Source organism: Phoxinus phoxinus, assembly GCF_949152265.1.
Source record: "Phoxinus phoxinus genome assembly, chromosome: 3".
Taxonomy (NCBI): domain Eukaryota; kingdom Metazoa; phylum Chordata; class Actinopteri; order Cypriniformes; family Leuciscidae; genus Phoxinus; species Phoxinus phoxinus.
In genome coordinates this window covers 43,326,257-43,341,360 of record NC_136878.1, presented here as the reverse complement: position 1 = coordinate 43,341,360, position 15,104 = coordinate 43,326,257, and the positions used below count along the sequence as shown (strand labels likewise).

Genomic DNA, 15,104 nt, shown 5'->3' with positions numbered 1-15,104 from the left:
TCTTTGTGAACACACACACACACACACACACACACTTTGTAAATGAATGGGAAATGAATTTCCTCTAGTGGGAATGTTTGGTACTGCGCTCAAATAAATTCTTACTGAAAGTTCATTTTTTTAAATATCAAACTCAGATTTGGAACACAACTTGTTTAGATTTATGGCTTTAATTTTCTTGGTGTGTTTAAAAGTAAAACATGATTTGGAAAATATATACTTCATGTAAAAATTGAAAATAGTATTTTTGTGCATTTCTCATAACAAAACACTTTAACTTTGATAACTGTTTTTAAATTCACTTTAAAAAAAAACTTCTGCCAAGTGTCTTCTTTAAAAAGAGACTTAACTATTCTGTGCTACAAAGCATTCAAGATATATTTACATTATTTACATTTTCAGCTCTATGCTCATTAAGTGAAATTGATTATATAACTACTTCATAAATATCATTTAGTACCATAAAATCCCCTAAAATACAAAACATTAGATAAAAAACATTATCGAAATGAAATATAGTACATTCATTTTATTTAAAAAAAGGCATTTATGACAGCCACACGAGCAACAAAGGTTAAATAAAGACTGAAAGGGACATTAAAATTAATAATAGTTGTGTTCATTTGTTGAAATTATCTTCATGGACAAAACGTGTAAGTATCATAAACTGTTGTTGATCACAGAGCTTATTTTTGGGCGATAATTAAAAAGACAAATCCTATTGGGTTTTTGTTGAGGAGGTAACCAGTGTGATCCTAACTTCTGGGTTGGCCTATACGAAACCGTGTCAGCGCTCTATAAATGTGCGGGTTATTGACATCTAGGTCATCTAATATCTATAACACTGAATAAGACTGAATCTTAGGGATCATGTCTTCAGATCCTCACCTTGGCTACTGGTTTGCCCGTGTTCCCCAATGCTTACACCCAGCTGTGTGGGATAAGAGTTGAGCCCCATGACACTGCCATGGACCGGGGAGCTCGGCATGGCCTGCAGCTGACTGTGAGGTCGAGGCACGCTGTAAAGAGCCTCGGCTATATCTGCAGCCCGTTTCAGCAACATGTCCTGCAACAGCACAGTATCAAAGACACGTTTTGGTTGACGGCAATACACAACAGGAAAACCTATTGGGTGACATCCCTTCATTTCTCTCGATATGAACAGGAGACAGACAAATCAATTCAGCATACATACAGTGACTGCCAACAGTTACAATTTACCGACGTGAAAAGGGTCTTCATCAGGTCAAACAAACACACAAAATTTGATTTATTTGATAAAAACCTGGCCTAAAGATCTTTAAAAACAAAGATTGCTCAGCACAGAAGCTGCGTTACAAATCTGGACCAACACAGCCTTGTAACCATAGTTCGAATTACGGCGGGGTATTGGGGGGTCCGACCCCCCTAGATGAGAGTTGGACCCTCCCAAAAGGAATGAAAATAATAGTTTGGGGGGTACTGATTTAAAAAAAATATATATAATGTTAGCCTATCCAAAATTGTATGTATTTAAATGCAGTATTACCATCACATACCAACAATTCAGGAAATTATCAAATTAAAATTCGATTTTCAAACCCTCACTCCCCATTGGCCTGTACCATTTCTCTGGTATGTTCAGACTGTGTTCTTTGCTATGGTTCTTTGATATCACCTCACTAGCTGTCAAAACGTACATACCGGGTACGGGCGCAGGCAGCAAAAATAAATAGATATATAGATTAGTGGTTCTCGTGTGTGTAAGCCTATATAAAATGGAGAGTGACGTCAGCAGTCGAGATATCCGTACCCCCCGAAGCTCACGGTATAATTCAAACACCGCTTGTAACTGCACATTTTAAGGAAGTAAATGATTCTGTCTTCACTGAGGTATATCATAATTGATCAAGTTAGAGGAGGGAACATCAACATCTCTTGTCTTCAGTAGAGCTGCGTGTAGCTGAACTGAACATGTTTCATAATGAATGAACTTTACACAGTTACTGAATTGAGTTGAATAATGACACTATGATTTTGCTACAGCTGCTTTACAGCTGAATTTTAACTCTTTGCATAATTAATTCCATTACTATATACAACTTTATACAATTTCTGTTGTATAAAGCACTTGATTTGACATAAGGGAGACTTACTATATTTGTATTATATTTATATTTAGCAAACACTGACCCCACACTAGGCCCGAACCTGGATTATGATACAAAACCATTTTTGTGATTTTATGTTGATCACTAAAGACAAATAGAGTGGAAATGTTGTTGGATTGTATGTATTGAAAGCAGCATTTTTATTTATTTTAATTTTAAATTGTGGTAAAACATTTTTTTTTTAAATGTTCCTTTGTATTTTATACCGTGATGGTAAACGTCACCCACTTGTAATACTGAAGAAAAGAGGACAAAATGATGTTTGTTTGACCTGCAGGTACGAGTTGAGTCAGTAAATTGAAAAGGCACTTTGTAAAAACATTAATTTGTCTTAGATATGCGTATATTATTTAAAAGCCTGAGATCACATCGGATTCAAAACTTCGCAAATCAAATAAGCTGATTTGTTACATTAACCAGATTTCTTTCCTTCCACTGAAGTACACATGTTGTGCTGTGGAACATTTTCAAATCATGCTAGATATACATATATACTTGTATACTTCTTGACATAATTTTGATGGATATCTGAAATTTCCGTTCCATTTTTACCCAAATTGTTATCCTGATAATGTAATTTGAAACAAAGAAGAAGCATGTTCACTCGTGATCTCAGTCATTTGGACCCCAATGTGTGTTTGTATATCTACTGGATATATTTACTGCAATTCAGCGGTTACCTGATTGCTGGTGGAATTTCCATAGAGTGACTCAACAACGTCTGCTGCTCTTTTAAGTAACATTTCCTAAAATATAGAAAATCAGTTCCAGAGAGAGTAGATAAATATGACATATCTGTGGGTCTGTTGGTGCGTACTTCTGTGTTTGAGTTAACGGTTATATATTATGTACTAACCTTTGCCAATCTGTCGGGGTCACCAGGATGGCGAGGGATCAGCTTTTGAAGTCTCTGGAAGCCGTAGTCAATAGTTGGCTCATTCAGTGCTAGAGATAACAATACTTAGTGAGAATCTATTATTTACTTTAAAATACCTGAAAATCTGAACAAATCCCATTGTATGTAGTTAATGAAAAGGAATCAGGTAAGGGATTTATGTTTGAATCCATGGCCACTGTCGCCCTGATTGATATTATCAGTTTTTTGTGAAGCATGTCATTTCTTCCTCACAAGTGGAGTTGCAAATGACTGTGGTTGCACTTTATTTTGATAATCCACTTTAGACAGTCCATTAACTTTGCAGCTACATGTCAGCTAACTCTCGTTCGAGTATTAGTACTGTTAGGTTAGGGTTTGGGTTAGTATAAGTTGACATATACTTGCAAAGTCAGTATAATGTCTGATAGGGGACCATCAAAATAAAGTGTTAGCAGAAATTAAACAGATAGACTACTAATACTCTAATGACTGCTAGTTGACATGTAGTTGCAAAGTTACTTATAGTTAGTAGAATGTCTAAAGTGAACTTATTACCATGATTGTTTCCAAACAGGTTTCCCAAACACTCTTTCCCCCATTATACCATATTCAATTGTCCAGCTAAACAGGTAGTTTCACACAAAACTTTTATTGGATAAGCCAGAAGATTACACGTTGGGTCACTCAAATAAACCTGGCAATGTATTGGTTTTCTGAAAGTGCCAAAGATCCACAGTGCTTCCAATCTTGGGGAAGTCAACTTACAAATGACCTTTAGTTACCTCTGCACTTCAAACATAGAAAGAAAGTTAATAAAATATAATTTGTTCCATTGGCTTTACTGTTTTAAAACAGTAAGTACTTTAACACATTGGTTCCCAACCCTTTTCTGTAGCCCCCCAACACTGCACATTTTTGCTGCGTCTCAATTCGCATTTATATATATATATATATATATATATATATATATATATATATATATATATTAAATTAATATTCCAAAGATACCCGGGTGGTCTTTTTCCGGTTAGAATCCGAAGTAATTTGTTCCATTGGCTTTACTGTTTTAAATCAAATTTTCAATTGAGGTATATATTATATATATATAATATAGGTATATACACTCAAAAAAATGCTGGGTTGTTTTAACCCAATTTTGGGTCAAAAATGGACAAACCCAGCCATTGGGTTACATTTTTAAATTGCCTTTTTGATCCAACGTTTGGGTTTGTCCATATTTGACCCAAAATTGGGTTAAAACAACCCAGCATTTTTTAGAGTGTATTGAGGTATCTATAGGTGAATGAACGTGAGTATGCATAAGCATATGTCAGACAATAAAGTCAAACAAACGAACGAACGAACAAACAAACAAACAAACAAACGAACAAACAAACAAACAAACAAACAAACAAACAAACAAACAAACAAACAAGTAGTTTAACACATTGGTTCCCAACCCTTTTCTGTAGCCCCCAACACTGCACATTTTTGCTGCGTCCCAATTCGCATTTATATATATATATTAAATTAATATTCCAAAGATACCCGGATGGTCTTTTTCCGGTTAGAATCCGAAGTGCAGATCCGTGCACACGCTCACGGATAATATTGCCCACAACACATTGCGTGTTGGATAAGGATTCGATTAGAACTACAAACACAAATAAAAAGTGTTAAAAAACTACAAACATGGCAGATGTACCAGAGTGACGGTTAAGTAGAGAGGTTTAGATAAAGGTTTGAGTGATTAATTATCAGTATCTAACCTGATGAAAATATATTTGTTCAATGTTCTCCACATTATATATTTGAACTTTTATAATGATACATTAACTTTTAAATGCATCATTATGCAAACACATGAGGAGAGTCTCCGCATAAAATAGACCCACGACTGGCAGATCAACGTGCTACTACATTTCTCTCAGATTCGGTGCGAAATTAAATTAAATCAAATTTGGGGGATTTTAACTGTGACAAGATGATTGACAGGGCAGTTTAAACGGTGACAGCGCGTAACTAAGTGACAGAGCTGTCCGTTAAAGACGCAATATGTCCTAAATCTTGCGTACTATTCTGCTAGCCTTTCTCAAACTTTTTTCAGTCAGGGCACCTTTCAAAAGTGCATAAAATCTCAAGGCACCCCAGTGTAAAATATTATTTAAAACGCTGCATAACCCAAATATAAATGCAAAAGTCCTGTTTATTTAGACAGGACAGTAATGAACAGAGCATAATACGAACTGTAAATAACAATAACAATAATAACAACAACTTTATAGCAACTTTATAGCACCTTTAAAAACACAGGTTTGCAAAGTAATTCACAAAATAATTAATCAGAGACACAAATGCCATAAAACCGTAAGAGGTGGACCGCCCAATACAAGAACCCAACAACATATCCAGACCAGGAGAACAGGAGTAGTACTTGTTTTCATCCGTGCCATATGCGCATGCACACACACCCACATACACATACACCCACACACACAAACAACAATCCGCAACGAGAGATGGAGAAAGATCTACATGCGCGCATGCACAAGCCGGGGGTATTATCCCTATTATCAGGGATATTAATAGCATTAATTATTAATTAATTATTATTATTATAGGTATATCTGACTATACCTACATCCAAAAAAAGAAAATAGGGGAATGATATTACATGCGCTTCATGAGGCGGTCTCTTGCTCTCTCTCCCTCTCTGCCGTGCACGCGCTACGCGGTTTGGAGCACAGTCTATGTCTCGCGGGCGCGCTCGCTCTAGATTCCGGGAGATTTTAACTAATTCGCGGGCATCAGTGAGCCGCTATCAATATGCGGGAGACTCCCGGGAGACTTGGGATGTCTGCATTTGGTGGGAGCGGCGGCGCTGTCCTATAATGTTAGTTGTCACCCTGACATAACAGTGCGTAGAATTTGCCTATAATGTAAATGACTTGTTATTTTATTCGAGCTTTCTATCTATTTGCTAAAAAATAAAGTGAAGTAGGCTAAATAGCAGATGTTGAAATGATGTGCCAAAATGCGTTTTCTATTAGGCTACAATGAAAATATTGTACAGTAGCATCAGATAAGGTCAGGTTTGCCGAAGTGCGTTTAATTTATGCTATTTGTTTATTTTTGTCCCTGTGCGCCGATCGGAGACGGAGTTCACTACTGATATTGTTAGGTAAGAGCTTTCTAGTCTCCTTCCATCGCCCAATCAGTGGATGGCGGGCGGTGCGGTTTTGAAAATTTTTAAAAAACGCTTTTGCGGATGGATGGCGGACAGATGAGTTTTGTGATGCAAAACTTTGCGGATGAAATAATAGCCCATTCGCGTATCTCTAGGGCGCGGCTCCCTAGGGGGCTAGAGCGACCCCGCGGGGACGTCATGATGTGAGACGGATTTTTATGGTTAATTTTATATATCTATTTATCTAAAATGAATTTACAATTTTATTAATCCGTTTATATGTTTAAAAAGAAGAAGAATGTATTTATGTAAATTAAAATATATTTATATATGAAATGTCAATTTATTTATTTTTATTTTATTTTTTTTGCCTACGTAATTTTTTGGCGGCACCCCTGACACAGTCAGGGGGCACCCCAGTGTGCCGCGGCACCCACTTTGAGAAAGGCTGTGCTACACACTCAAAAGTATGTACTTTTTCTTCACAAAAAACATACTTTTTTTAGGCATTGTATAAGTAGGCGGGGAACAGGGTTGGGAACCACTGGTTTAACATAATATATCGGTCTTTAAATATGCAATTCTGCATGAGTGTGGATGTCTACGTGTATGTTTTATAACCAGCATAAATGTATATTTAAAGGGTAACTTTTGTCAAAATTGAACCTAGGCTCTTTTTGTTTATCAACCCGAGTTAAACTTTCGTGTAAAAGCATAACTAGAATGGAAACGCCACTTTTAAGATTGATCATATTTACGTTTTAGGTCAAAATGCCTTTTGAATGGGAATGCTAGGGGTACTTCTATGATAGCATCAAAATCGCTGTTTTTAAAACACTAAGAAGGCTCGATACAACATAAAACTGTGCTTGAAGTATCACCAGGGGCTCTACACATGAACTTGAGCATAGAATTAGTTATAAAGTTTACTAAAAAGAAAGGTTTTGAACAACTCACTGTAGCTGTTGTTGTTCTTCCCGGCCGCCGGCATTTTGTCAGTCAAAAATAGTCGATCTGTATCACTGAATCATTTCATTATTATATGAGGATCCTTTTTCAAATACAAGGTCAATATTGGTTTTCACTAACGAAAAAACAACAAATTATCAGTGAATGTATATGGAACTAAGCTTTAGGCGCTTTCCATCTTTACTCTCCTCCCTGTTAAGTTGCATTCGGAGATTGACTACTTTCGACTGACAAAATTCCAGCCACCGGAAACACTAACTGATAAAGTGAGTCGACAAAACCTTTAATTTTAGTAAATTCTGTGTACACAAACAATGTAGTCAATGCTGGAGTTCATGTGTAGAGCCCCTGGTGATACTTCAAGCACAGTTTTATGTTGTGTCGAGCCTTCTTAGTGTTTTAAAAACAGCGATTTTGGTGCTATCATAGAAGTGCCCCATGCACTCGCATTCAAAAGGCATTTTGACCTAAAACGAAAATACGGTCAATCTTTCCATTCTAATTATGCTTTTACACGAAAGTTTAACTCGAGTAGATAAACAAAAAGAGCCTAGGTTAAATTTTGGCAACAGTTACACTTTAATGTATTATTATTACTCAATTTACCTGTATAAATGAAGCGGCCTGGAGCTCCTTTACAGAACTGCTTGGATTTGTAGGACAGCGTAACTTCCACAACCCCAGGAATGTGTCGAGGAGGAGTTTGCACTCGGATTGCATGAGGAGTGATTAGCTGCATGAATAATGACAGAAAAGTTTGGTTACAGTTTCTTGGTACTCAATCATTGAGCCAATTCTTCAAATATTACAAAAGCTTCCCTCATTAGAAGTCAAAGCCGGCTTGGATACACACATACCTCGCTCCACACTAACATGCTCCCGAACACCACTTGCAGACCGTCGAAAAAGTTTTCCCCAATCACAATTACCATAGCCCCGCCGGTAGTCCAACCTTCACTGGGACTGATGGCTTTGATACAGGGAGTAGCTGAAGTGGAGAGAGAATGAAAAGGTGATTAGAAATGCAAGAAATGATCACGCAAGGACTGATAAAGTCCTAAGTGACCATATAGATGCAGTCTTGCAACAGAATAAGCAAATTTAGAGCCCATGTTTGGACTTCATGATTAAAAACTTCCACTGCTTGCTTTTTCTCAATGGCATCTCGTCTAAATCTCACCGTATTCCATGCTAGTCTCCATCGTCTCATTCGAATCCATTCTGCGAGCGCGACGTCCGTGTTTGGAGTTGTTGTGCACAAACATATTATCAGAAATGGCTAGTACGGGACCATCCACGTTGACCGTCGTGGACAGAACCACCTATTTGGAATGAAAAGCAAGACACATTGATATAAAAACAGTTTTTAAGGAGGAGATTTATGTAGTTCATAAAAACCTTCCTGCCAATTTCTTTTGATTAATCTCAAAATACGATCAGTGATATCCTTGCAATGTTATCTTTGGAAACGCCTACTACCGGTACTGTTGATTTAAAATCTATAGTTTTAGCACTTGTCGAATGGTTTTGTAATAAAGAGCACTACACAAATAACAGCCAAAGAGTGTAAGAACAAATTGTGATAACTACAGAATATTGCAGTCCTCTCACATCCATCTCTTTATTGTTGAAATTATTCGTTTTTTTCCAAATTCCAAATTTTTAAAATTTTAAGGCAACAAGGTAACTTGCTTTTTTAAGTTAAACCAAAATTTTTTTTTTTACAGTGTAGAAAACAGTATTCAAATCTTAGTCTTACTTTTAAACTATGGAGTGAATCCTATGTGGAAAAATCCCAAATCCAATTTTAAATAGGTTTCAAACCACATACTAATGCGGTTTCAAAAAGATACAGAAATATTCACCAGATGACTTGAATGAAAGAATGAATCGTTCTGTGAGTGGGAATTGCATTTGTATAGAAAATAAAAAATATTTTTTTACTCTAAAGACTTTTTAATGTAAAAATCCTTTTAGGGATAAACTATTTAAAAAAAGAAGAAGCTAGGAGTAAAAAAAGAAAAGAAAAACTATTTCACTATTCCTACTTCAAAATGTCATGTTTAATTCAACGTGTTACTTGCCATTTCTTTTTAATTATTTGTGAAATGTACGCATTCCCACTGTTTTTGACAAATTCAATATAAAATGATAATATGATTTTATTGTGATTTTTATTAAAAATAAAACATAGGCCTATGCTGTAATAACACTATTGTACTATAATTTATTTTTATGTAAAATTACAATACTTACATCTTAATTTCTTAATTTACAAACAGTAACCCGTCGTGTTTTTATTTTGACGAGTTGCTGGCGAATAAAGACGTGAGTGAAGCTCGGCACTGTGTTCATTTCCACGCATGCATCTCATGATATCAGGTGTATGAATGCATCGCTTCACTTTATAACCGGTAACCGTTATATATTTTTCATTAATTAGCACCCTGCGCAACTTGGCAATCGCACTAAAGCCATATTGCGATGTTGATTTCATTTTGATATATCGTGCAGCACTAGTGCTCACGAATGTACAAAAGATTGTCATTGTAGAGTTGAAGACAATAAAACAACACGAGGAATAGATAAGAGAGATGCTGCAGATGCTGCTGCAAAAAAACTCTCACTCCAAAAAAAACTGAATAAGGAAGGACAGCAGGGAAATGAAGAGTGAGGGATGAAATGTCAGATAGCGGCTCCAGTAGTGAAAGACAAGTGTGAGGAAGTAAAGCAGGAGGTCCCCAGTGAACACTTCCTGGGTCACATAACCTGACCTCCTCCATCTGGAGCCCATCACTCAAATCCTGACAACTTCCTGAAGCACCTTCCCGATGATCCCTGCTTATACTACTTTCCGGATTTTTCTCATGAGATATTAAACTCACAATCTCAGTTTATCCATCTGCAAACAAAACCTATTCTTACATCGGTATATTTGTCTTATTTTCCAGTATATATATATCATTAAAACAAGATAAATGTATCTGAGAGACATATGGCATACATAATGCGTTCTTCGATTTGCAGACAATTGCTTATTTTTCATTTTATTGTTGTGTTATTGAAAGATTGAATGTTACAATCTTACATTCAACATACATTCTCTGTCTAATCCTTATACTTTATCTTGTGCAAATTTCCTTATAATGTATATATCTTGCTCTAAGGATGTTTGGATATTTTTACTGGATATAAACAAAGATGCTGATTAAGAATGTGGTTGTTTTATTTTGATTGATCTTTCTTTTTTTCTGTTCTGTACACTTTGGTCTGCCTGGGTTGTTTTTAAATGCGCTTTATAAATAAATATTGTATTGTATTTTTCGTAGTGTAGAGAAAAGAATAAACTCGGCAAAAGGGAATAAATTCACTGCAACTGGGTTCTGTCTAAGAGACTACAGAACATTTCAGCATTTTGCAAATACATATAAATGATCCATACCTGAAATCTCCTCATGTCTCGGGGGTTCCCTGCGGTTTTCAGACAATTTTGATTGCACTTCAGGAAAAACTTCAAGAAAAATCTGTGGGAAACAAACAACAACCAAGCTGTAAACCAGTAAACCAAGCTAGAAGAAGAGGATAACTGTAGATGGAGAGGGAGAGAAGTGAATTGTATGGTGTGCTTCTATTAGCTTTCTTATGAATAAATAAGTAAAAATAGGTAAATTTTGGTATTTTATGTTGGTCCAGTGCAGTTCATAGCAACATTGCTACATTTCAGTGTTTTATTTTAAAGACATTTTTTGTTCACTTATCTATGATGCATATGTTGTACTCCAATGCAACGTCAACGTAAAGTCCACCAGCAAAGGTAATTCTCTGTCTCTCACTTTACCATTTTGTGGAATTGACAGAAGAATAATAGTTGGGGTCAGGGTTCATATTTTAGGGTTCGAAATACAAAAAAATGCATTGCCTCATTGATTTGGAGCTGATGCATCTTTTTGCATTTTTTTAGGTGAATTTTGTTCATTCCAAAACTGGGGTGTATACGCTCAGATCAGTGATGCCTACGATCGATCAGTTCCCAAAAGAAATACAAAACCTGTGCTCATTGAAAGAAAAAAACAAGTTGATAAAAAGATTGAGTCTACACTAAAAAATGCTGGGTTGTTTTAACCCAAATTTGGGTCAAATATGGACAAATCCAACTGTCGGGTTAACATTTTTAATTTAAAAATGTAACCCAACGGCTGGGTTTGTCCATATTTGACCCACATTTTTAGAGTCTAATATTTGTTAATAACATGCATCAGCAATTATTTTTGTAGGCCGGTCATTTTTGACCTGGAACACCAGAAATATTACAAAAAAAAGATTTTAAAAAATGCAATTATATTTTGGGAAGTTGTTATACACTGTGTGAGCAAAGTCTTAGTTCAATGCGATAACATTAACTAGCATTTTCGGGAAAAAGAAAATCATCTCTGTGTAAAAATGACCGGAACAATTATGAGGATTAAATCCCTCAATAATCCAAAACAAGTGGCAAATTTGTTATTTGTGAGATGATGAACGTGTCCAGAGGTGTAAATTACGGATTGCACTTCATTACTACATTTAAACTTATTAAGATCTTCAAAGTACAAAGTACATATTTCACAGGAAGCAGATCTAAATGATCTGGAAAATGTTTTGACACAGAACCCATAATGTCCCCCAAGTATAATTTCCCTTAAGTACTTTTATACTGTATGTACAGTATGTACAATTTTCATTCCATAACGATTTGGCAATGCTAAGCAATGACAACCTACAAAAAGAAAAAAAAAAAAGAAAAAAAAGGGGGGCTCCAGCTGTTTTTGTTGCATGAACCCCCCAAAACATGTGGATACAGTTGAACTAAGACTGACCAACTAGTTTCCTAAAGTTTTATCATCTCTTTTTTTTTAAACAAATGACACTATAAACACTGCCTCTGAACCACTGTCCTCCAACCCTCTCCCTCTTTCTTACAGTATCTTACAACACACTTGTCAAGGTCTTGCGTGCTGTTTCGTGCCTCGCGTACTATTCTCTTCACTTTAACTATGATAAACTTTTTAGTCCTTCATGAAATCAGAGAGCACAGCTGCAAGCAGGCAAATGAAAGCACATCGGCCAGGCTCACATTAACATGCATTAGTCACTCCCCCACCCACTTAGCATGCAAATCTCTAAGCCTCGCTGCCTTGCACCTTCTGCCATGCATCCATTCACTGCATCATAATTAGACCCATCTTGCATAATTAATTAGGACTCCTGGAAAACCTTGCAACTTCAGCACAACATCCCTCCATCTCTGTTGTGTCATAAGGAAAAGTTTAATAATCACGTTTTGCACAGCTGTGATATTTAGACTCACTGCAGTAAGGTCTTCTTCACCAACCAGAAGAAGTTGGTGAATCACAGCAATTCCTAAGTATTTTACGAGGTGACTAATTCATAAAAATGTGACCTAGGCCTTCCTCACTTGTATATTTTCATAAGATTTGTTTAGGCCATGGGTAAGTTTAGGGGTGGTCCTTCCTGGTGGCTTTTCTTTGAAAAATCATATGAATTTGTAAAATTCAAATACAAATTTGTACGCCTGCACGATTAATCGTTAAAAGTTCACGATCTCAAGATCTCATTCCTAAAGCGATTTGGCTATGTCTATTAAACCTTTGACAAGTATGATCACAGCGAACATTAAAATAATTTCGTACCCCAAACTTTTTAGTAGTTTTCAACACTGATAAAAATCAGAAATGTTTCTCGAGCAGCAAATCATCATATTAGTAATGATGCTGAAAATTCAACTTTGATCACAGGAAAAAAATACTTTTTACAATATATTCAAACAGAAAACAATTATTTTAAATGTTCATATTATTTTGCAATATTACAGTTTATACTGGATTAAATTAATGCAGCCTTGGTGAGCATAAGAGACTTATTTCAAAAACATTAAATAATTTTAATGATTCCAAATGTGTGAATAGTGTGTATGCACTTTTTTACAAAACCAAACCTAATAATTTTTATTATTAATTAGAATAATTTTTTAAGGTTTTAAATTATTATGCAAGATCAGAAAATAAAGAAAAGCAACTTAGGAACCCATTTAAAAAGCATCCCATAATGCGTCTAATAAAGTGGGTTGAATTAATGTCCAGAAAAAGCAAAAATATTGGATGGTTTTGATTTGTTTAACATTTTGGTCACCTGTACGTTCAGTAATTTCATACTTAATTTGTGGAAGTTATTATTATTTTACTATCACTATAATCCTAAAATGTAGGGGAAAAAAGTGATATTAAAGGTATTTCCAAATGTTAAATTTCCACCGTTTTGAAACTAAACCTGTACTTTCTTTAAAAGACGTGCATTAACTCAAACAATAACTGTGTTCTTGGTGGTTGTAAGTTGGTATCACTTCAGAATAAACTGATAAGTTATATATTTATCATTTGAAAGGCACTAATGCCCATTACCACAGACCACAAAACCAAAGGCTGAGAAAGAGACAGTTGAGATGTTAGATGCAAAGCCATCACTCATCAGTATTTCCTCTTGTCCATCTCACCTCCCTCCCGCTCCGTCTTAGGAAAACAAAACAGTGTCATGACATGGAGGGAGTGGGGGAAGGAAAATTAGGAAACCAGATGTGCAGCATCGAAATACTGACATGCTGAAAAGTTTCGGCAGCAATACATCAGCGACTGTATGCCACATGTGTGTGTGTGTGTGTGTGTGTGAGTACAGCCACGCGAGTTTTATATCACAACAACGTTAAATCAAGCCCAAATTATTTCAAATGTAACATGAAGATTTGAACCAATTGTTCATTGAAGTATCAGACACTGACCGATATTCTACATATTATGTTCATCATCAAATTCAGGGAGATGAAACATAGCCTGTATGGCTAAATCTGGCACATTTATGGACTTGAGAGCTCATGTTAATTAATGTGCATTGTCCCTTTTAAAATAAATAAATTCAAATTTAAATTCAAATCAGCAAACAAAACAACAACAAAAAATCCCAGTAAAGTCTAGTGAGGATAGGTGAGGATTGTGGGGGAAGCCTCTGAGGGGTTTTGGGTAGCAGAGGTTAGCTAGAGCTGGTCATAAATACTCTGGGCTCCCAGAATCCCTTGGCAGACTTTGGGGCCAGACTGGTCGTGGGGTTAACAGGGCACGTTCCCAACCTCTGACCCCACTAACAGGGACACATAGAGCCTCTAAAAATCAATACCTCCATCACCGCATACCACACCGGGACCTTTCACACTTGCTCCCACAACTAAGGAAAATAAAAGCAACCAACCAACATCTTGCTTCAGGACTCTTGCCTTCACAAAGATGTTTTCTTCCAGTCAGTTACAAACTGCTCTGAATATTCTGGCATCAAGTTCTTGAGAACGCTTGTGAGAGCTTCAATATTTATCACTTTATTTTGATGGTTCACTTTCGGTAACACTTCATTTTTTGAAGGTGATGTGTACATCTACTTACTAAACAGTAAATTATGCATAATTGCAAGTAACTAACCCTAAACCAAACCCTAAAAGTAACTCAGTAAATAAAGGGTTACACTTTATTTTAAGGTGTCATTGTTACAGTGTAATTATATATTTAGGTACTGAGTAATATTAAGCAACTACATGTACTTACTATAGGATTAGAATTTGGTTCAGGGTTAGTTGCATGTAATTATGCCTATTTTAATGTTAATACTATGGTAAGTACATGTAACATATGTAACAAGGACACTGTAAAATAAAGTGTTGCCAAATAAAGTGACTGAGTAACTCTGCAACTACATGTCAACTAACTTTCATTAGATCATTAGTAGACTGTTAGGATAGAGTTAGTTGACATGTACTTGTAAAGTTACATTCAGTGCTTAAATTGTAAATGAATAATTCTGCGTTGTGACGTAAAAGTATAAC

At 35.9% G+C, this 15,104-nt stretch overlaps 1 protein-coding gene across 4 annotated transcripts in view; it reads right to left on the bottom strand.

The window, feature by feature from the left end:
• The window catches only part of ebf2 (EBF transcription factor 2), a 37,137-nt gene that overhangs the window by 3,580 nt on the left and 18,453 nt on the right, over positions 1 to 15,104 (bottom strand). For all 4 annotated transcript variants that reach the window (XM_079606369.1, XM_079606370.1, XM_079606367.1 and 1 more), the window contains exons 7-13: positions 10,626 to 10,707; positions 8,364 to 8,505; positions 8,041 to 8,171; positions 7,790 to 7,916; positions 3,007 to 3,095; positions 2,831 to 2,896; positions 889 to 1,066 (exon numbers count right to left, since the gene is read on the bottom strand). In XM_079606369.1, the coding sequence (XP_079462495.1) occupies positions 889 to 1,066; positions 2,831 to 2,896; positions 3,007 to 3,095; positions 7,790 to 7,916; positions 8,041 to 8,171; positions 8,364 to 8,505; positions 10,626 to 10,707 (815 nt within the window). The remainder of the gene's footprint in view (positions 1 to 888; positions 1,067 to 2,830; positions 2,897 to 3,006; positions 3,096 to 7,789; positions 7,917 to 8,040; positions 8,172 to 8,363; positions 8,506 to 10,625; positions 10,708 to 15,104) is intronic.